This window comes from Rhincodon typus, chromosome 5 (genome assembly GCF_021869965.1).
Source record: "Rhincodon typus isolate 14 chromosome 5, sRhiTyp1.1, whole genome shotgun sequence".
In the NCBI taxonomy this organism is placed as follows: Eukaryota; Metazoa; Chordata; class Chondrichthyes; order Orectolobiformes; family Rhincodontidae; genus Rhincodon; species Rhincodon typus.
In genome coordinates this window covers 113,328,806-113,351,346 of record NC_063336.1, presented here as the reverse complement: position 1 = coordinate 113,351,346, position 22,541 = coordinate 113,328,806, and the positions used below count along the sequence as shown (strand labels likewise).

At 38.2% G+C, this 22,541-nt stretch overlaps 1 protein-coding gene across 1 annotated transcript in view; it reads right to left on the bottom strand.

The window, feature by feature from the left end:
- Positions 1-9,668: 9,668 nt before the first annotated feature.
- Positions 9,669-22,541, bottom strand: part of apoba (apolipoprotein Ba) — a 56,922-nt gene continuing 44,049 nt past the window's right edge. The window contains exons 26-29 of the mRNA XM_048597311.1: positions 14,169-21,920; positions 13,727-13,841; positions 12,576-12,759; positions 9,669-11,571 (exon numbers count right to left, since the gene is read on the bottom strand). Of these exons, the coding sequence (XP_048453268.1) occupies positions 9,802-11,571; positions 12,576-12,759; positions 13,727-13,841; positions 14,169-21,920 (9,821 nt within the window). The 3' untranslated portion in view covers positions 9,669-9,801. The remainder of the gene's footprint in view (positions 11,572-12,575; positions 12,760-13,726; positions 13,842-14,168; positions 21,921-22,541) is intronic.

The following is a 22,541-nucleotide window of genomic DNA, read 5'->3' as shown; positions in this document are numbered from 1 at the left end:
TCTGAGAGCACAGCAGAGATAGCTGCTTCCATATCAGTTGATATGCAATCTCACAGAAACTAAGGACCAACACTGAAACATGAATACCTGATTAAGCCATATTTCTTATGATTCATGTAAGAGGCAATTCTGTCCACTTGAGTTCAGTGGCCCTCAAAGAAGTCATCAGTCACAACTTGCAGCCTGAGGGAACTATCAGTGTGATTAAAGCAAAGAATATTTGTTTTGATTTTTCCTGCATCCACTGAGCTAACTTTTCAAATTCTTCTGAAATTTGGTCTGGTTAAAAAAAGGACATCAGTGACTTGAGTACCATTAAAAAAATGGAGTAGGCAAAATTATCTGTGCACTCCACTCTGAAATTCTACTCCAGAGAACAAGTTGAGTCCCCTGAATTTTTACTGCAAACTAATGATCAGATCTTTGTATTCTGTTCTGGCACATGGCAAACGTTACATATTAATTCCCAGTTCAAGAGGTTTTACTCCACTGAGAGTTCCAAAAATGTTTGCATTGGTCCAAAAGTCCTCTCAACTTAAGATGACGAGAATAAAACCAGGATGAAGGGTTCTGGTGAAGGGTCACTGGGCCCAAAATGTTAACTCTGTTTTCTCTCCACAGATGCTGCCTGACCTGCCTAGTTTTCCCAGCAATTTCTGTTTCATTTTGTCTAAGTATCTTGGAGTCATCTTTGTTTTCTTTTCAGAGGTTAGCCAATGGTATCCTTCTAAAAAGCACGAATAACAGGACAATCAGAACAAAGTCTCTCTTCTTAATTATAATGTTAAGTTCCTGTCTTAGATAATTTTCTTCAACATGCACAAATGGGAATAGCTTCTCAAAATTTTGCTGTGGTCCCTTTTGGACTTGCCCAAGACCAGTAATCAGTGCCAGGCCTAGATGTTTGTTACAGTTCTTCACCATGTCTTAAATTTTAAAAGAACAATGTGTTTGAATGGCACCACATCTCTCAGCCACAGATCAATGGGAGCCTTGGAGACAGAAAGGACTGCAGATGCTGGGAGCTAGAGAAGAAATGTGGAACTGGAAAAGCACACCAGGTCAGACAGCTCCAGAGGAGCAGGGAAGTCAATGTTTCAGGTCCAAAACTTTTGGTTCTGACCCAAAATGTTGACTTCCCTGCTCCTCAGATGCTGTCTGACCTGCTGTGCTTTTCTAGCTCCACATTTTCAATGGGAGCCTTCATGTGTTATGAAGTGAACTGCAGCCTATTCTAAACCTGCATCTCCATTCAAGTTTGCAGTTCACTGCACCTCTTCTCTCGGAATTCCTGTGTTGCAGTAGCAACGAAAGTATCGTTCTGAGACTCAATCCAGAATTAATTGTAACAGCTACAGAAACTGCAGGCACAATGTGGTAAATGCTGTAGAAGAGAAGCATGTGTGCCCAAAGCAAACATTTTCTCATTTGTTCAGGTAGGACTGGTGAGTATGAAAAATGACTCATTGGGTCACGTACTGTGGAGAAATATGATTTTCAAATGCAGCCTTTAATGAAAAAAAGCAACAGGATGAAAAAAAAGAAGCAGAGAAATGCTCATAGTCCTAAAGCAAAATTCAACAGCTTTTTTCCTGTCATACGCTACAAGTTTGATTCATGAGCCACATGAATGTAGGCCAGATATTGTCATTTTTGCCCTTCTTACTCTATTAACATTAGTTTCTGTATTTTAGATATTCTTACAGATGAGTCTTTGCTCCCCATAACCTTGAATGATTTCACTTCCTGTCTGATCCAGTTGCATTTACAATAATGAGCTCCAGGATCAAATGTAGATGTAAATTCCTTGCAGCTCTGCATCCACCTTCTTCCTCCACAGGAACTTTCTCCCATTTTCGAGAAATGACAGAGCACTACACGATTAGGAAATGTCATTAAATAATCATTGAATAGGTTTCCACGAAAATAATATGACACATTCATGTGTTATAATGTACAGGCGGATAGCTGTAATTATAAGAAATTTTGGAATAACAAACTTTTTGTATAGAAGTATTTCCCATTCCAAGCCATAACTTTATGTTTACATATTATATCTGTGGTTACTCTTTTTATGCTTTGCACCTGAATGGAGCCAGGACTGAGTTCCTTATGGACATTTCACTAAAGGGAAAATCACCATAGTCTTAATGAGAGTGAGGTAACTGGCACTGGGTTTGACCTAAGGGTCACTGTACCTCAAGTATGGAGAGAAGTGGAGAAGGAGACCCCTTCATGGTAACTTCAGACAGTACTGGAATTGAATTCACACTGCTAGCATAACATTGGATTGCAAACCAATCACGCAACCAACTGAGCTAACCATCCAGCAGATGGTTTACGCATTTTGATGGGAATTTTAAAAAAAATTCATACTCAGAATGTGGGCATCGTTGTCTAGGCCAGCATTTATTGCCCATCCCTAATTGGACAGAGGGCTGTTAAGAGCCAAGCACATAGTGGTGGATCTGGAGTCACATGTAGGCCAGACTAGGTAAGGATGGCAGTTTCCTTCCCTCACAGACATTAGTGAACCAGATAGTTGTTTTTCTGACAATTCACAATGGATTCATGTTCGTCATTAGACCCTCAATTCCAGATTCTTATTGAATTCAAATTTCACCATCTGTTGTGGTGGGATTCAAACCTGGATCCACAGAACATTACCTGGGTCTCTGGATTGACGCTCCAGAGGTAGTACCACTGGGCCATTGCCTCCCAATTTAAACTAAATTTGTAGGATTGTGGGAACCAGGAGGCAATATCAAAGAGGAATATCAAGGAGCACAAAATGCTGGGAGAGACAGATAGCACAAAATAAAGAATAGGAAGTTAATAGATTGAGGTGGGATAAGGAAAATATTCAAATATTCTAATCTAAGGTTTCAGTATATTTATGTGAATGCACAAGGTATAAAATTGTAAATAAGACTGGTGAGTTACAGACAATGTAACTTGATTGCAATGTAGAATTATGGTGTTGTGACTATAACAATGAACTGGCACAAGGAAGAGCAGGACTGGGCATTAAGTATTCCTGAATATAAGGTGTTCTGAAGGATAGGAAGGAATAGAAAGGAGGAGGGGTGGCAATATTGATTGAGGAGAGCATTGCGGTGCTGGAAAAAGGTAATGTTGCCAGCATTCAGGGATAGAATCAATTTGGTTAGAGCCAAGGAACAGAAAAGGTGCAATCTCATGCTTAATTTCATCCACAGGCTAACAACTGGTGGGCAAAGTAAGTAGGAACAGTATAGAAGGTCTAGGTGGGATGCTCTTTGGAGATTCGGAACAGATTTGATGGGCTGAATGGCCTCTTTCTGCACTGTAGGGATTCTATTTGAAATAGAACCAATATGCACTGTACAGTGGTAAGTCAGGTAGATGCACCAAGTCATCATGCACATCTAGAGAGCTGAAGCAGACAGCATACGCTGAATGGCCTCCTTCTGTCCCCCAACAACTTCTGTGATTCAGCTGCAAGGGATTGTAGCACTCAGATCAATTATCAGGTTGGTGTTAGTGGTGTTTATAATCAAATCTGGAAGTACACCACTGGGAGGTAGGGCATTTGTTAGTTTTTAGGATGTGGATTGTGCACTATTAGGGCCTCAGGGATTTTACATGAGTGTGTGATTATTTTTGAGGTTTCATGTCAATGGGATTGCTTACCCTAGCTGTCACCGGGCAATGTTATTTCAGGAGCAAGTTTTCTGTGGAATCACGGAGTTTCACTGTGTGCAGGCACAGGAAGCCACTTGGGTGGCTTTGGTCTCAATGTTCCAGAGGTGATCATCATGATCACCTGAAGGTGGTTACCTACAATGTTTATGTGACAGTTCCTGTGCCAGGTTCAGGAGCAGTTCATTGCTGTTGACAGACCAGGACAAGTGTAACAGTCTTAGTCTGTTGGCTTGACTGCCTCAGCTGGCAATCACCAGTTTCTGTTTGAGATGCATTCTTGTTTTTGACCTTGTGCTCTGGTTCTGCTAATAGTTAATGCAAGAGTGATGCCAAGGCATTTCTGCTTAGGCTCATGGATGAGTAGTCATCTAGAGGAATGAACATGAAGTTCTTCCCTAAACTTGAAATCGATCAGGTGTAAGGGTGAAACAACAGCCTTGCAGCATCTGATCAAAGTCTCCAGAGGCTTCCAGAGAACATAGGCCTTCAGTGAATGTTTCTCAATGTCCTGAAGTCCCTTAGCCTAAAAAAGCAAGAGTCTAGTCTACAGAATATGCAAAGGGCTGTGACTTTGCAAAAGGTTGCTCACTGGTGTATATTAAACAGAGCTGATGCAAGACCAATCCCAATGGGAATTCGTTGTTGATTACTTATGGACAACTGATTTGATCTCCACGATGTAAATTGATTAGTCGTAGGGTTTTTCAACAGTAGGTGATGTTTGGGATGTTTCAGCAGTATACCCGGGCACTGCACTATGCTACCAACACAAAATAAATCAACAAAGGCAGTTCTTGACTTTGTCTATACTGGTTTTTGCTGATAATAGATGCAGCACAGAAGTGTCTTTATTGAACTATATGTGTGTGTGCTAGAGGCAGAGACATCACTCATATCTGTGTAGTCTTTCATCAATAACAAGCAAGCTTGTGTAGTCTTACTGTTAGAGTAAGTTTTGGATCTTTACAACCTGTAAGATGAATGTTAAAATAAAGCACTTGAGCTCTGACTAAAGGACTTTACATCCAAGCAGTAAAAGGTCACTGGAAATCAATCAAATAATTTGGAGAGTTCAACCTAACAGAAAACACATCAAACAGTTTCTGGGACTAGATGAATTTAAATAACTTGTCAGTTCTGTTCAAAATGGACTACCAGAACATAACAAATCCAATCACAAACTTGTTTACTTATTATTGAAATGGGTGGGTTCAGACAAATTTTGCAAATATATAATCGTAATGAGTTAAACTAGGAGCAGGATTCAGATTGCACTGGCCAATTGTTTAAATTTTTGGCCAAAATTTCCTTGGTGCCTTTGGGACTATTATATTTGTGATGGAGCAAGATTTCTGCCAGCTGGTTCTTGGTGCTTCTGATCTTATCAGAATTCCTAGGGTCTCAGTATGTACATAAACAGGATAGGAGCCTGCAGTCCTTATGGCACAGGAACAGAGATGGTTGCCACCTTACAGAAACTTTCAAAGGATGTTTTTTTCAGTTTTGCATCTTCTCCTCTGCAGTCAATCTTCAGGAAGCCTCTGGTTTCATCAGTTTCTCAGCTTTTGATACCTTCAGCAATGCTGAATGCCATAGAAGCACAAATTTTCTTGCAGCCAGTTTTGTTGAGAGCATGACACAGCACTGGCACTTTGTCACATGATTTGGATGCATGAATACCGACCTACAAAGGATTTAAGATTTAGATGGCTTGGAAATATAGAGCCCACTGTAATCGAATCCAACTCACCTGCTCCATATATGGTTCTCAATTGCAGAAAGATCTGATGAAATTTGTCTTTGTATATTGTGACTTAAATTAAAGAGATGCTACACAGGTAAAACTGGCCAAAACCTTCTTGTTTTCAAACTAACCTTTCTGTTTATTGATAATATCCTCAATATTTGTAATTACTTATTTGTTTCTGTAGTGATTGCAATGAGATCAGGTAGGTGAACCTCATCAAATTTGAGGACTCTGGGTCTATACTTGATGGAGTTTAGAAGGATGAGGGACGGATCTAATTGAAACTTACAGAATACTGAAAGCATGGTCATTGGAAAGATATTCCCGTTAGCAGGAGAAACTAGGACCCAAGGGCACAGCCTTATAGTAGAGGGAAGACCCTTTAGAACGGAGATGAGGAGAAACTTCTTCAGCCAGAGAGTGGTGAATCTTTGGAATTCATTGCCACAGAAGGCTGTGGAGGCCAAGTCATTGAGTATATTTAAGATGGAGAAAGATAGATTCTTGATTGTTAAGGAGTTCAAAGGTTAGGGGGAGAAGGCGGGAGAAAAGAGTTAAGAAACTTAGCAGCCATGGTTGATTGGCTGAATAGCTTAATTTCTGCTGCTATGTCTTATGGTCTTATTATGAGTTGCCTGATTGGGGCTGTTAATCTGGTCCAATCAGGGAGCCCTGTCTGACAGATATAAACAGAAGCGTCAGAGGTTCTGTTCACTCTGAGCCCTGGCTCTGAAGAAGCCAGACCAATATCAAGTATTGTTTAATAAAGGGTGACTTGGTGACGAGATACCGGCCTCTGTGGAGTTATTTCAGTGGTGATGAGAGAAAAATAAATACACTCCTGAAGAAATTCAGTCACAACAGTTATTGTGAGCCTAACGTTTCCTGAGGCACCAGATACTGAAACCTTTCAAGAGTTGATGGATTTAGTTCAGGAATATTACAACCTCACGACTCCTCTAATTCTGAGACACTGGGATTTTTGACAAGGTTAAGATGAATGGCAGAGGCATGTGACTTTGGTTTATCCCTTGATGAGATGCTGAGAGACCATTTGGTGTGTGGCATTAATGATGTAACCATGCAAAGGTGCCTACTAGCTGAAGCTCAACTGGACTTCAAACAGGCACTATGACTGGCTTTATCATTGGAAAACGTGGCAAAGTGGAGCATATGAGTTGCAGAGTATTCTGATGGAAGTGGACACCCTTGCCAGGCTGACTGAGCTACTACTTGAGTGTAGACAATTGCATAGCCTCACTCAGGACATATCCTGAACACAGGGACTCTAGGTCAGTTGACAGCTATACCCTAAGAGAAAGCTAAGCCTTGACTAAGAGGTTAAAATTTTCTTCAGGATCCCGGCCGACACACCATAGTGGTTGCTGCCGGTATGCAGACTGAAGACTCCAAAAGAGTCTCAGTAGGTCTAAATTGAGTAATAGAACTCATAGGCCAGTATCCAGGAGAGTGCACATTCTGAAAAGGCCACCTACATCTGGCTTGGAATAGTTAAATTGCTTAGTAACATCCAAAGCAGAAGCAAATCAAAATAAATGTTGGTTAAATGGTCACTTGGTTCTAACGTAGTTTGATGCCAGTGCATTTGTATCAGTGATTGCAGAAACAAGTCTTTAACAACATTTGGTCTGGACTCCAACCCTTAAGTTTGCATAAGAACTCAGTTAGACTGAGAACTTATACTGGGGAACCTTTACAGATTAAGGGTACAACTTCAGTTCCGATCACTTTTGACAAGCACCTGGCTCAGTTACCACTCATTGTAGTAAAAAGTTTGAGCTCAAGCCTGATGGAGCAAAATTGGTTGACAAAGATTCACCTCGAACAAGCTCAATGTTTTTCAATTAGAAAATGGCTGCTTGAGTGAAGTCCTAATTAAACACCCAGGCATTTCTCAGGAAGGTCGAGGGACTATCGAAGGAGCCAAGGCCACCTTGCATGCTGGCCAAGAAGCAATTCCATGATTCTGCAAGATCCACCCAATGCCACTTGGCTTATGGGCAAAAGTAGAGGCAGAAATCAGGAGGTTGGAAAGTGAAAGAATCATCAAATCAGTACACTTTGTGGAATGGACAGCACCAGTTCGACCGATTGTGAAGTCCAACAGATTGGTTCGTCTTTGTAGGGATTTTACACAAATGGTAAACTGCTTGTTGCAGCTGAATAAATAGCCAATCCCTCACATAGAAGACTTATATGCAAAGCTGTTGGGGAGGGCATTTCTGTCCCTCACAAAGCTGAACATGAGCCATGTATACTTACGATTGTGGTTAGATGAGAATTCCCAGAAGTAAACTACAAATAATACCCATATGGGTTGTACCAATAGCTGAGACTGCCATTGGAGTGTCATCAGCCTGTGTCATTTTTTCAGGGACAATAGAGAACACTTTACAAGGGCTACCTCAGATTGCCATTTATCTAGATGATGTGCTAATAGCAGGGAAGACCAAGAAAGAGCACTTACAGAACTTGGACATAGTACTTAGTTGTTTCTCCAAGGAAGGCATATACTTTATGAAGGAAAAATGCATGTTCTAGGAATCCCAAGTGACCTACTTGCGCTACAGAGTTGACAAGACCAGATTACACATGTTGGAAGATAAAGTGAGGGTGATCAAAGGTGTCCTGGCTCCCAGTTCTGTACTGGACATTAGGTCTTTCCTTGGATTGGTGAATTATCACGGGACGTTCATGCATAAATCCTAGCTGTCATCCTGGCACCTTACATCTGCTATTGACAAAGGGTCAACCTTGGAAATTGTCTTGTAGCCAAGAAATAGCCACTAAAGGTGTGAAGAAGTCATCAGCGTCTAACTCCCACCTGGGTCATCCAGGCATTTCCAAAATGAAGACATTGGCGAGAGGGTACATCTGGTGGCCAGAATTGGATGCAGACATAACTGCTTTGGTGGAGCAGTGCCCAGAATGCCAACCAGGACAAAAATTACCTCCAGCAGCTTCCCCATATTCGTGGGAATGACTGGGTAAACCCTGGACTGGGTAAACCCGTCAACTATGCAGGTCCTTTCATGGACTCAAAGTTCTTAGTCATTGTGGATGGCCACTCAAAGTGGTTGGATGTGCATAGAATTCAATCATCAAACAAGGAGACAAATAGAAAAGCTGCTTGCAGCTTTTGCAATTGACGAGTTCCCAAAAGTGTTGGTCACAGACAATAGACCATCTTTTACCAGCAGGGAATTTGAGTATTTCCTAAAGTCGCTTGGCATTCGGCATCAATGGTCTGGTGGAAAGAATAGTTCAAACTTTGAAGGCAGGCTTAAAGAAACAGACTACAATTTCACACAATACCAAACTGTCCCAGTTCCTTTTTGATTATCAGACCACTCCTTGTGCAACTACAGGGATAGCTCCAGCAGAGCTGTGGGAGAAGATTCTGCACCAGATGAAGGGTGAAATCGCATGAGGCATGTCAATGCCAGGCATAAGACCCCTCTAGGCGAGAGACATCATTTACTTCAGGGGATGAAATTTGGTGCCAAAACCATAGATATAGCCCTGTATGGGTAACAGGCATGGTCAATACGAGGTCAGGTTCTGTGGCATACAAAGTTTGGGTAGGTGAGGTGGTCCTGAACAAGCACCTGGACCACATGAAAGCTGCAAACTCGCAAATGGGCCAGGGCAAAACCTTGCCCCTCAGCACTGAAACCTGTGGGTTCTCTCCCTCTGCCTAGTGTCCAAGAGACCTTGGATTCTGAGTTGGCCATAGTAGATGTCGCAGCTTTGATGCTGTTACCACCTGAAGAAGAGGATGAATATTTTTCCGAGACACTCTGAGCAAAAGAGGCGGGCTACGGTTTGGTACACACCGCCATATCTGAGGCTGAGTTGGAGGAACCAGGCCTGGTGTGAAAATGCCCCAGAAGAGACTACAAGAAAAAGAACTGGCCTACGTCACTAGACTCAGAGTGGGGGAGGAGGAGGATATAGTGATTGTAATAAGGTCAACCAGGTGGACCTCAGAGAATATGAGTTCCCTGATTGGGGTTGTTAATCTGGTCCAATCAGGGATCCCTAGCTGACAGATAGAAACAGGTTCTGTTCACTCTGAGAGCTGGCTCTGAGGAAGCTGGACCGTGTCAAGGAGTTTCCACATGTAAATAGAGGGTGACTTGGTGATGAGATACCAGCCTCAGTGGAGCTATTTCAGTTTTTTGTTCACAAATGTGAAAATGAAGAGCTTGCCAAGTTATTAAGAAGTTTATATTTATTTTCATTAGAAAGCTGAAATAACATGATTGTTTATTTTTCATTCACAAGCATGGTACATTATGCATGTTACATTGTTTGATTCACAACAACTTTAAATATTCAGACAAATTTTAAAAAGTTGATTTGTTGCTCTTTGTTCTTTTTCCCTTCAGCAGCTTTTTATCTTTCTGATGGTTCTCCATAAACAGTTCCCATGCTAAAGCAGTGCCTCTTTGAAGGACTTGCTGTCCCTTGGTAATTGTTACATTTAACTGGTTCAATGCTCCTTCTTTCAATTGAGGCATTTCGTCAAATGATTTCCATTGAAGATGGTGTGGAACATTAATTATAAGCTGTTCAGGTTGCCTTTGCACATATAAGTCAATTCCATCAGTCAGTTTGTTTGCAATCTGTTCCAATAACCTAAATAGGTATTCAGTAAATTGGTTCCAGTTTTCAATAAACCGATCAAATGTGTATTTTCCTTGAGCAATTAGGTTTTCATAACTTCCACTTAAGTAAACAGCAGCTTCATCTAATTTAGTTTTTATTGTCCGTTTATATGTAGCTGTGTGCTTCTTGATGTCTGCAAATATATCACCTAAATCTTTTTTGGCTACTTGAAGATAGTCAGGAATTATTTTTTCACTAATTTCTTGAAAGTAAGCCTGCTTATCCTTGAAATAGTCATTGAAAAATGCTGTAGAATTTGCCATGAATTTTGTTGCTTCATGCTTCAAATTACTGGCACTTCTAATACTGGCATTAATTAAGTTTGGACCCTCGTCTTTTATAAACTCTATTAGTCTGTTCAACAACTCAATTAACTTTTCTTCAATTTCTTTGCACTTTTCCGTACAGCTAAACCAGGATTGAGGGATATATTTATCAAAAAATGACTTCACGTGGGATCCTACTTCCCGAATCTTTTCTGGAATGAGGACTTGGTTTTCTTCAACAACCTTTAGAAGGTATTCTTTCAAATGATCTGCAACTGTTTGCAACTTATCTGCATAGGGAAGATTCACAGTTTCATTGTACAACTGGTTTACTTTTGCTTTCACAGATTTGAAGTTTATACTCATTAATTCTGCCTGTGTAATGCCTTTTAGATATTGTTCAACGTCAAGACTATCAATGAACCTCACAAGTTCAAGCAGCTTCATTTCAACTTGTTTAAGAAACCTTCCTAAGTGAGAAAGTATCTCTGAAGCTTTAACAATTGTATCATTAATGGGGAACCTCATCTCAAACCGTTTTGCGTATTTGACTGCATCTCTAAGATCTATTTCGATAAAGTTATTGAAGTTGTTGATAAATTGCGTTGCCTGCTTCATGGATTTATTGTAAAGCTCTTGCCCTGTAAACTGATCAGTAAGTCCAGGCAGGTGCAACTTGGTGTATTTTAGAAACTTAATTGCTTCATTAATTAATTCATTCAACTTAATTTGATACTCTTTCATTAAATTTGAAATCGTGTCCAATAATTTGGTAATCTTTTGCTCAAAGTCTACATTTGTTACTTTGGCTGCAGCTCTCTTGTACAATTTCTTTGTTTTCTCTTTCAGCAACTGATAGTTTGACGTGATATTATCAACTGTAGACTGGAGATGATCATCTAATTCCTTAAGGCCATTGACTGTTTTTTTGTATAGTTTATCAACATTCTGTTTCATCAAGTCTTTGGCTCTTGAAGAGACAACACTCATTTCTATTCCGAGATGTTCTTTGTGATACTTGTTCACACAATTATAGACGGCTTGAATCATCTTGGGCATTCTCTCCTTCAGGCCATTCGCCATATCTGTGGTAACATTATTACTCCAGTTGAACTCCATTTGAATATTTTCGGGGTTCTCCAGTGAAACTTTACTGTCCAAAATAACTAAGTCAGAAGATTTCTGTGAAAATAAAATTATGTACATTTAAATTGAATGGAAAATCCATGAGTACGCTTAAAGGATTGAAATAGCTTAGAAATGACAGATCCAGGCAATTCAGTAGTTCCTCCTAAACATCCACTGTTGTCCATTGTACATTTATATTTTACACTGTACATTGCATTCAGAGTAAGAGTAGAACTGAGGACCTGTGATGAGGAGGAATATCTTCATTCAGAGCTGGTGAATCTTTGGGACTCTTTACCAGAGTGCATTCATGAAATATATTCAAGACCGAAGTTGATAGATTTCTAAATATTCAAGGAAGTAAGGGATGTGGGGATTTGTGGGGAAAAGAGGGTTGAGGCAGAGATCAGACATGATCAGGTTGAATGACAGAGAAGGCACACAGATGTACAGAAAATAGGAGCAGGAGCAGGCCATTCGGCTCTTTATGCCTACTTCACGATTCAATATGATCATGGCTGATCATCCAACACAATAGCCTGTTCCCACTTTTCCCCTATTCCTTTGATCCCTTTAGTCCCAAGTGCTATATCTAAATCCTCCTTGAATTCATACAATGTTTTGGCCTTGACTGCTTTCAATGCAGCAAATTCCACAGGCTCACCACTGTCTGGGTGCAGAAATTTCTCATCTCAGTCCAAAATGGTTTATCCCACATCCTTAGACTGGGACCCCTGGTTTTGGACTCCACATGCAAGGAATATCTTTCCTGCATCTACCCTGTCTAGTCCTGCTAGAATTTTATAGGTTTCCAAGAGAACCCCCTCATTCTTCTCAACTGCAATGAATATAATCCCAACCAATTCAACATCTCCTCATATGTTGGTCCCGTTACTCAAAGGATCCCAGGCTCAAAGAGCCAAGAGACTTACTTTCGCTCCTAATTTCTATTATTCAATGGAAGGGCTGTGAATGGAAATATTAAGATGTACAGGCTACAAAATTTGATTTAAGGCATTCACTTCATGTATCGCATATATAAGAATGCAGTCACTTACTGGTTTATGGACATACAGCTTTGCATACAGAACATTTGACTTTTTCTTTTCGACTATCATTCCTAAGAATCCAGCAGATGGAGAGGAGACTGATGAAGAAACTCTACCATTATTCTCCTGCCACCGAACGCTCAGGTCTGTGAATGTTGGGCTCTTGACATCTATTCTCAGAGAACTTGGTAATCTGATAGAGAAAATTTTAAAAAAAATATTGTTTACTGCCTAACGATGCAGCAGCATAATTCACTTTTGAAGGGGCAAAAGAAACAAATACTAGTTTTGCATTTATGCATTGGCAGATCACAACTTGCAGAACCTGAGCTTTATAAAGGACATGTGATTGACTATGCCTATTAGATGAAGAGCAAAAAGTCCATTAATCCATTAATAGGCAGAACTGAGAGAAGTTCAAACAAACCACAATTCAATTTATTGGTGTGCAGATGCCAGATCAAGACCAAATATGATCTTAAAATCAAAAGGTTTTAGGACTGCAAATACAAAGGTGACCTAGGACATAGCTTTATAGTATGAGAATAAATGAAGAAATTATAGAACTACAGAGCAATTTATAGTTCAAGTAACATTTTAAGGCAGCGAAAACATGCATTATTCCATTTCCCATACCCTAAATTGCTTTTCCAATTCAGTTATGGTTAAAAGAAGTCTTGCTATATTGGTTCAATCTAAACAATTGCCATTTGATGCACCAAAGCAGAACTTCCTGTTTCTGCAGGAGACACAGAACCCTTGTAAGATAACTCACTCGGTTTTCCTTTATACTGCAGTCAATCTGGAGGGCAGTAAAATGGGTAACTAATCAATTAACCATACATTTTATGTTCCATACTATAGCTGTATATTCTGCACTAAACATGAAAATAAAACTTTTGTTTTGGATTTGTTGGAAAGTGGTGATATGACTTTGTATGTAACTCCTTCCTACATAGCTGGGAATTCTATATAGGTAACTGACACTTTAACGTATTATTGGTTGTCATTCAAATGAGCATCTAGAGATAAAACTTAGCTTATAATTTCTACCAGAGGATTCATTCACCAAATATTTAAGGACGCTTTCTGGTAATGATGCGCATTTACACTCTCAGACAGCTTATCACATAAAAAATTAATTAAAATAGACATCTTACCCCAAATACTTAAAAGTACAATTCTGTTGCCAGTCGATACTTAAATCAGGATGGGAAAATTCATATATTTCAAGAAGTTTGTAGGTATTATCAATGCTATTTAAAGCTATGGTTGCTGTAAAAAGTGAGAAAAAAATCTTTCAAAATACATGCAAAGTGTTATCTATTATATGCTACAACTAAATTATTCTACAAAAATGCATTGAATCTTCTACTGATATTTTAAACTCAATCATGTTAATAATTTAAATAAGCAAAATAAATTATTATAGATATCTTCCATGATTGTAAAAGACTGCTTACTCACTTTGTTTTGATTTTACCCATGAACTAACTATAAAAAAAACTACACAGAAAAAGACATCAAAGTCAAAGTATAATTTCTTGGGTCAATCATTAAATATTTAAATTTCGAGAAAAAAATTGACATCTTTACACTTACCACTTAATTCATATTCCAGAAATCGTAATGTGGAACTCGATGTTGCTTCCGCTGTTGCAGTTAAGACATCTGCTTTATTTTGATCTGATTTCACACTCGTAATCCATGAAGTATTATATATCGGTGATAAAACTTTGACATTTCCAGTGAAAGACTTGAATGATGGTAGAACAAGTGCTAGAGGTAGTCTTGACTTCAGTGCTGGAATCTCCAATGTTTTTGCTGGGATTGTTATTGTTGGTAGCTCAAAATCTGCAATTTGCTTTGTAATATTGTCCAGCTGCAAGTAATTTCCGAAGGATTTTGGTAGAGTAAACTGAGAAATCATGATTTTGAATTCTGAGACAGTAACTTCCAGGTAATGCTCAAGCTCAATGTAAGTCGAATGAAGGCTCACTTTAGGCAGGCTAACTGTAGGCAAATTTGGCAACAATACTTCAAATGGACGAACATTTATCTCTGATGGGATAGCAATCTCTCTTAAGTTAATGGTGTATGATGGTACCTGAAGGGTAGTGTATGGAACTGTAAACTGGGGAGTGATGATTACTCTGGGCAGTTTCATTTCTGAAAGCTGAAACTTATAGGATGGCACAACAATGTTTATCAGGGGTATTTTGATTTCTGGAATCTCAACTTCATCAGGAATGTGAACGTTTTCAATTTCTGGAAGTAGGTTATTGATCAGTTCTGGTGCATTTTTGATTGCATCAGGAACACGAAGGGTAATCTCAGGAATATTTATCTTTAGACCATCTGCTAATACCTGCACTGGCAAAGGAATAATGAAACCTTTTTCATTCTTTATAAGCTCTATTGATGCAGATACATTTAAGTATTGTTGCTTCTCTTCAGCAGTAGTCAAGTCAAATTTCAGTATGTCCCACAAATTTTTTTCATATATTGGAAGCTCAATTTCTTTCAAAAAGTTCAAATATCCCTGTAGGGAACCAACCATGCCAAGATGTATTTTTTCTCCATTGTTTAATATTTCCATGTTATCACTGAAACCTGCTGAAAGGAGGTGACCATTATTATTCCATTTCACTTCTTGGATCGTTGGTTTGATGGTTACACTCACATCATATTGTATATCTGCCATATCCCACACGTTACTGGGTTGATAAATCACACTATGCAACTCAGCAATCAAACTCCAGAATGACAATTCTAATGTGATTTTAGATTTTTGATGACCTTTTGTTTTGAATGTTGGTACAAGTGTTACGATATTATCAGCAGAGTGATCCCAGATGGCAAAAAGATGAGCTGTGGATCCTGCCACAGCAAAGTTTTCATTTGTTGCAATCTTCCAAGAATTGCCAGAAGCTGTATCAATGGATGAACTTAATTCAAGTTTTACATTGGAACGTGTATTATTTGAACCAAGATAAATACTTGCGTCGTTGTTCAAGCTGCCAGAAAATTTGTTTTTCGATTGGACAGTTCCATCAATGTGAGCATTAGTTGAAGTTTCTAAATTCAAGTAAGATGTAAAGTCTGCCAAGGTGAGAGAATGGGAGGCATTTCCTTTAACGTTAATTTTTAAAGGCATGGACAGTCTGTAATCAAGAGACATCTTTGATGACAAGTTAGGCTTTGACTTTGCTTTTCCTTTCAGATCATGTTTGAAGGTAAGATCAACGGTGTTAAGTTTAATTGATGCTTCTGTACTTACTGAAGCCTCCATGTTCCTCCTTGTTAAACTTATGGTGCTGTCATGCTTTCCACGAATGGTGTCATGATCAACAGAAATAGTTGTTGCTAGTTTCAGACCTCGCCGTCTTGCCATGCTTGTTGTTCCTTCTGCTTTGAAGTTTGAAGTGAAGATAGATGAAGATGAGGTACTATAGCGAGCAATTATGTCTGTCTGGTTGAAGAGTTCAACATGAGCGCTCAGAGTCACTAGACTTGATTTGAATGAGAAATCAGAAGTCAAATTGCCCACAGCAGGAATCTTGATGGTATCTTGTACACGGGGCATTTTCATCTTGGGAAGTGTTAATGTATATAAACTGTCAGGTACGTGTACCAATGTTAATTCAGGAGACGGTATTACAAAATTGTATGAGGGCATAATAAAGTTAATAATGGGAAGCGTAAACGTAGGCGTTGTAATAGTTCTAGCAGTGACAAAGCTGAATGTTGGGATTTCTAGTCTAAAGGAGGATACATCAATCTTCAGTCCTGGTATGGTATACCCTGGTATATGAAGCTTTTTACCTGAAGGATTTACTTGCAATCTACTAGACTCTGTTTTCTGTAGTAAGTTCAAGATGTTGTTTCTTGCCTCTTCAAATTTCGCAACAAAGAATGGAAGATAACCATTAATCTGATTATAAACAGGCTTCATGTTCAGCTTGAAATTATGAAAGTCTTTATTCTTTTTGTATTCAGTCTTCATGCTTAAGGTAATTGACTGTCGGGTTGTTCTCAAGAAGGATTTCAGTCCAGCATGTTCCCATAAGGAAAAGTTACGAACAACAGGAGTTTTGAATGAGAAATAAGGATGTAATAACATAGTAGGAATGGAAATAGGTTTGGTTAGGAAATCAAGATTTGCATTGCCATTCAGTGTAAGATGCATATTGATACTTTCTTCACTATTCTTTACAAAAATTTCATGTATATACCTGTACTGATTGAAAGAAGAAATTACTTCCCATGTGAATTGCTGTTCATTTGGTTTTAGTGTTAATGCATAGTTATTCAGGTACTCTATTTTGCCAGGGAGTGCCATAAGGAAATAAAGCTTTACATTGGCATTATTCTTTGCTATAAAGTCAATTGCAAATGGTTCTGCTGTAAAGTGAAATGAATTTTCCACTGGACCTATTGCTAAACCATTAAGTGTAGAATTGTGAGATCCTCTCAATTCCATCTTTAAAGATGCTAGATCTGCTTTGCCATTTACATCGATGGTACAACGCACAAAGCGATCCAAGTTTGTTTCTGCTTTCAAATCTACTTTGGCAGTAAATGAAGAAAAGATCTCGGTCTTGAAATTTTGTTTCAGCGTTACATACTTGCTGAGGGTGTCACCCGAGAATGCAATTAGAAGAGCAGGTGCATTCAAATTTAACTTCAGTTCACTGTGGTGTGTTCCTTCATCGAGAAAGCTCCGAAAAGACAAGTTTCCATTCCCAGTCGTTACGACAGACAAGGCTGCATTCATTTCATCGACTGAGCTTTGAATAATGTTATGAAGAGAAACTTCATTTGAGAATTGTTGCCGTGGAACAGAGAGCCTGTGCTTGTAAGTTGTCTCCATTTTTGTTCCTGTTAAAATATTCATTATTTCTGCATTATAGACTTCAGTAGTAATCGTTATATTGGTCTTTGCTTTTCCATTCACAGAGGGTCTTGTGAAAGTAAGATCACCCATGTGATCGACATTGATAGCACTGTGGTGAAGCGTTATCCTTTCATTGAGTTCCAAATGAGTTTGCTCAGGAGATGACAGTTGCCCATTTGCTTCAAAGTCGAAGGATAGGGCGTTTATGCTTGACTTGCTCTTTGCTGTGATAAAAGCCAGAATTTTGGTGCTGTTTTGTACAACTGTAGTGTTATGAATACCAGCACTTGTATGGAGTCCATAGATGGGACAGTAAATAGTGAATGTTCCCGTGAGTTTTCCAAATGCAGGAATTGATACTTCATTAGGAATTTGAGGAAGTTGGAATTCTGGAATCTTAATGTCAGCTAACATGAAGTTGTCCAAATTCACTTTTGGAATTTTAATATCTGGCATGTTGAATGCACTGAAATCTATTTCAGGAAATTTCACATCTGGCAAGATGCTTTTTAGGAAATTTACGTCTGAAAAAGTATTGAATTCTCCAATGGAAAAGTCAAAATTCCAAATATTTTTTATGAAGGTGACAGTAACATTCTTCATCTTTTCAAAATCAATTGTGAAATCAGGGACAGTTATTAAATCCAAGATGATAAACGATGGTACAGCAATTTTAGCAGGAATCCTGATGTCATGCAGGTTCTTTAAGTTGACATGATAGGATGGAATTTTTAGATCTGTTAGAGGCACGATAAATGATGGAGTGTTGAACTCTGCTTTTCTGAAAGCACGAATGCTTATTTCAAACTCAGGCACAGACATGAAGGCCATGTCCAGTTCTGGAAAAATAAAACCTTCATCCAGATATTTTAAGATTTGGTCCACTATTTCTGTAAAGTTGTGCTTCTCTGCCAAATTTCTAATTTTGTTCACTGCTTCATCATATGCTGTTGAGAGGTGAATAGTAAATATTTCCCAGTAGTTCACAGCAATCCACCATCGTGTTTGCAGTTCCTCATGAATATTCATTCTACTCATCTGATGAAGGAGTTCCTCGATTGTGTCTCCATATGAAGTTTCGACAAAACTGCGAAGTGAGAGGGCTATACTTCTGAGGACATCTGTCAGTGAGCTGATTAATTCATTCAAATTTTGCTGTTTCAGTTGGAGAATGTAATGCGTAAAAATAGACTGAATTTCTTGTACACTGTTTTTTACTGCCTCAACTTTCTGTGATAGTTCTACGTCCTCCATTTTATCCTTGACTGTATTGATAATATTTTGGATCTGAACATTTGTTTGATCAACAAAACCATTATAATCAAACTGCCTCAAGTTAGTAATAAGAGTGGTAAAGAACTCATTCACCTTGTCAATCAATGCTTGGTAATCATATAATTCTATCTGTTCAATTGCTTTATCAATATACTGAACTGCTCTGTCAATGTGTGATTTCACAGAAATCTTTTTAAGAGTAGTAATAATTCCTTGTATTGTTTCCTTTACCTTCAGTGTTTTAATGAGGTTAATTGTTTCATTTAAAACTTTCTGAGCTAAGGTGTCAATTTTATATATATTGATTATTTTCTGTATCTTGGCATTAATACTGCTAATTTTATCATTAATTTCATACTGCTCCACCAGCCATAAAAGTCCCTGATTCATATTCTCAATTATTTTCTTTGTCTCATGATTATATGTATTCAGATATTGTTCTAATTTTTCAATGATTGCATTAAAATTAATTAGAGTTCTTAATTTATTACTGATTTCCTGAAAATTAATTCTCTGAAGTTCACTCTGTAGTTCCTCTAACTTAATTTGAAGTTGAGCTTTAATTTGATGTTTTGCGTCAAATTCCTGAATCCAATTAGTAATGCCATCTTGTACAGCATTCAAGTCAAATGTCCGGAGAAATTCCAGAATTCGGTTGATGATGCTGTCAGATTTTTCGATTATTTGTTGTAGCACATTTACAATTAGGTTTATGACATTTTCCATGGTCTCCTTCAATTTGGTTTTGTCACATTCTTTCAGATATGAAATGACTTCTTGCAGTTTGATAAATGTGCTGTTGTGAAAGTCCATTAGAACAAACTGAAAGTATTCGACTAATTGATAATCTGTTACAAATGTCAATAATCTATCTCTTGCATCATTAATCATGACATTTAAGTCCACACCTTTGATGAAATCATTCATTTGGCCTAAACCTTTCTTGCATTTCTGGACAAATTGACTCATTTTAATTTCCTTCAAGTGATACTGAATGCTTTTCATAAATGACTTAAGGTAAAGGGGCAGGTTTTTCAAGAATGGTATGTTAATAACATGAACATTCCCGTTTTTGTCATAATTCAAATTGCCTGAAATCTGAAATTTCTGAAGATCAGTTAGATCAATAGAATTCGGCATGTCAAAGGGAAGGAAATAAACCTCCATCAAGGGGATTAGGGAACTAAAATCAACCTCTGCAACATTTGCAACATCTATCCCAATATTTTCTGGGTTATTGTAGGCATCAATTGTTTGCACATAACTACTATTGTTTAACCGACTCTTCAGTGCCCACTTGCTTGTCTGCTCAGTTGGAATGAGCAAAACATTTAAATTGCTTTCCAGAAGCGACTGTAACAATCCTCGATTTGGCATTTTATGTTCAGAAGTTCCTTTGAAGTTATGGTGAAGTGCGAGTGCTAATGGCTCAGCCTTCATTTGGAGCTTGTTGCTAAACTCTCCATTGTGAAAGCCCCAAACATCAATAAGTCCTTTAGCAGAGGTATCAGCTTCAAATGCAAACACAAATGGAATAGCTGTAGAGAGTACTTTATTGCGAAACTGCAGTCCTCTTGAATTGTATAATGCTTCACTTAAGAATTTTGCAGAAAATCCATTAATTTCCAAATTCATCTTCTGGTTAAGATTCATATTTTCTAATTGTCCGGTTGTGTTTGCACTTAATAAAGCTTTCCAATTAGCGCATTTCAAAATATAATCATGAGCCACATGATTGTCATTCTGTGATCCTGCCAATTTACCCTTAAATTCAAACTTCAAAGGTTCGAGTGAAAGTTGCATAATGTGAGAAGCAATTAACTGTTGATAGTTGAATCTGTTGTCAAAACTGATTGAAACTATGAAAGGTTGCATGTGCACTTGAGATGTTTGCTGGTATTTGATATTAGAATCTAAAGAGCTGCTAGCCTCAATTGTGTCTGATGCACTTAATGTCCAAGAATCAATAGCAAGGTGATGTACATGGTTAAATTGAGCTTGTTTGAAAAATGCCTTTGTTGTCGTATGAAGTATCAACCCTTTCTCTGTGTTGAATTGGAGATCAATGCTATTTGTTGCATGAGTTTGCAGGGTAACACTTGAGTAAAAACTGTTGGCGTTTATTCCATTACTGTTTGCTCTTCCTTTAATATTTAAATTAATCACATTATTTGTTTGATCACTGATACCGAAGTTCACGACAGCTCCTTCTTGATTAATGTTCGCGCTGAAATTCTGGGTCACCATAAAAGAAGATGTTCCTACACTTGAGATCACTTCAGTTGATAAACCACTTTTAGCAATTTGCAGAATTCCTCGGTTTCTTACACCAGGGAAGCCAGTCTCTGACTTTGCCTTGAGGCCATGCTCATCAAATGTGGTAGCGAGGATGTTGTGAAACATTTTGTCATAATATTGTGCATTCCACTTATGTTCAACTGTAACATTCTTTACTGATAACAAAAGTAGGAGGTTGTTGGTTGCAGTCATCTCGTTGTATTTTCCTGTTGTTTTCAAGCACGCAGTAAGTTCACGATTAGAATATTTAAGTTCATCCGTAGAAATTAGGGAAACACCAAATAGTACAGCTCTCAGGTTGTTCTCCATCTTCAGCGTCTCAGTGTCGCGAGTCAATTTTATCTTACTGTTGAAGTCACCATTATTGGAATGACCTGTAGTATCACAGGTCAGTTCAAATTTCTTAGTGCTTGCTGCTATTTTAATGAGGTTGTTCAAATGCGACCATGATCCATCAGTGCTTGATTCAAACATGAAAACGTTATCTTTGTAACTGTTAACCATCTTGTTGTTAACTTGGATCAAAAATGAATTAATGTTTGAAATAGAATCGCCACTAAATTCACCATTAATTTCATTAATCGTTTGTGACATTCTATGAGTCCAGGTGGAGTCATATGAAGATATATTTAAAGTTCCTTTTCCTATTCCTTCTATTTTTATACTTGGAGATTCATTGACAACCTTAAATTTTGAAAGCAAAGCAGCTTGTGCTCCTAGGTCACTGCTTGCAAGCCAGTCATAGGTTATTTCAGTTTCCATCTGATCTGAATATTTAAACTCTTGTAATAGATTCATTTCAGACTTTAGTAATGTATGTTGAAATTTTGAAGAGATACTGCGAGTAAACTTGTCCTCGGCCTGTTGATTTGAAAGTATAGAACCTGTGGTACAGAATTACATTTGTTACGCATATATTACATTCTCAGTGCAATGATGAAATGTTTCAAAACAGTAGCATTTATATCTGTGCAAGTTTATAAAACGTAATAGCTCTAATCAGGTTCCGAGTGAAAAGCAGTTTGTAGAGAAATGACAATTAAAAAAAAGCTGAATTGTCAAGTGTCATCACCTATAATATTTTATTTCCATTTGCAGAACATAAGGTTTCCAGTATCAATTTTAAATACTTGAGGGTATTTTTTGTAATGTTTTTTGACTTACTTATGAAAACATCGTTACTGTTTAAGTTAGAGGTACAAATCATTTATGTCCCACAGAATAGAATGCCATGGATTTAAATATCGGATTTATAACTTCAGATGAACTCTTCTAAGACATATCATATAATGGAAATTAAATGCACTTAAAGAGCAAGTGTCAGAAATCCACAGATTTAAAGACAAAGGCTGCAATATTCCACCCACAGACAACAGGCCTGAAGCTAGGAAGGCCAAGCAGCATCAGAGGAGCAGGAAGGCTGACGTTTCGGGCCTAGACCCTCCTTCAGAAACGAACGGTCATTTCTGAAGAAGGGTCTAGGCCTGAAACGTCAGCCTTCCTGC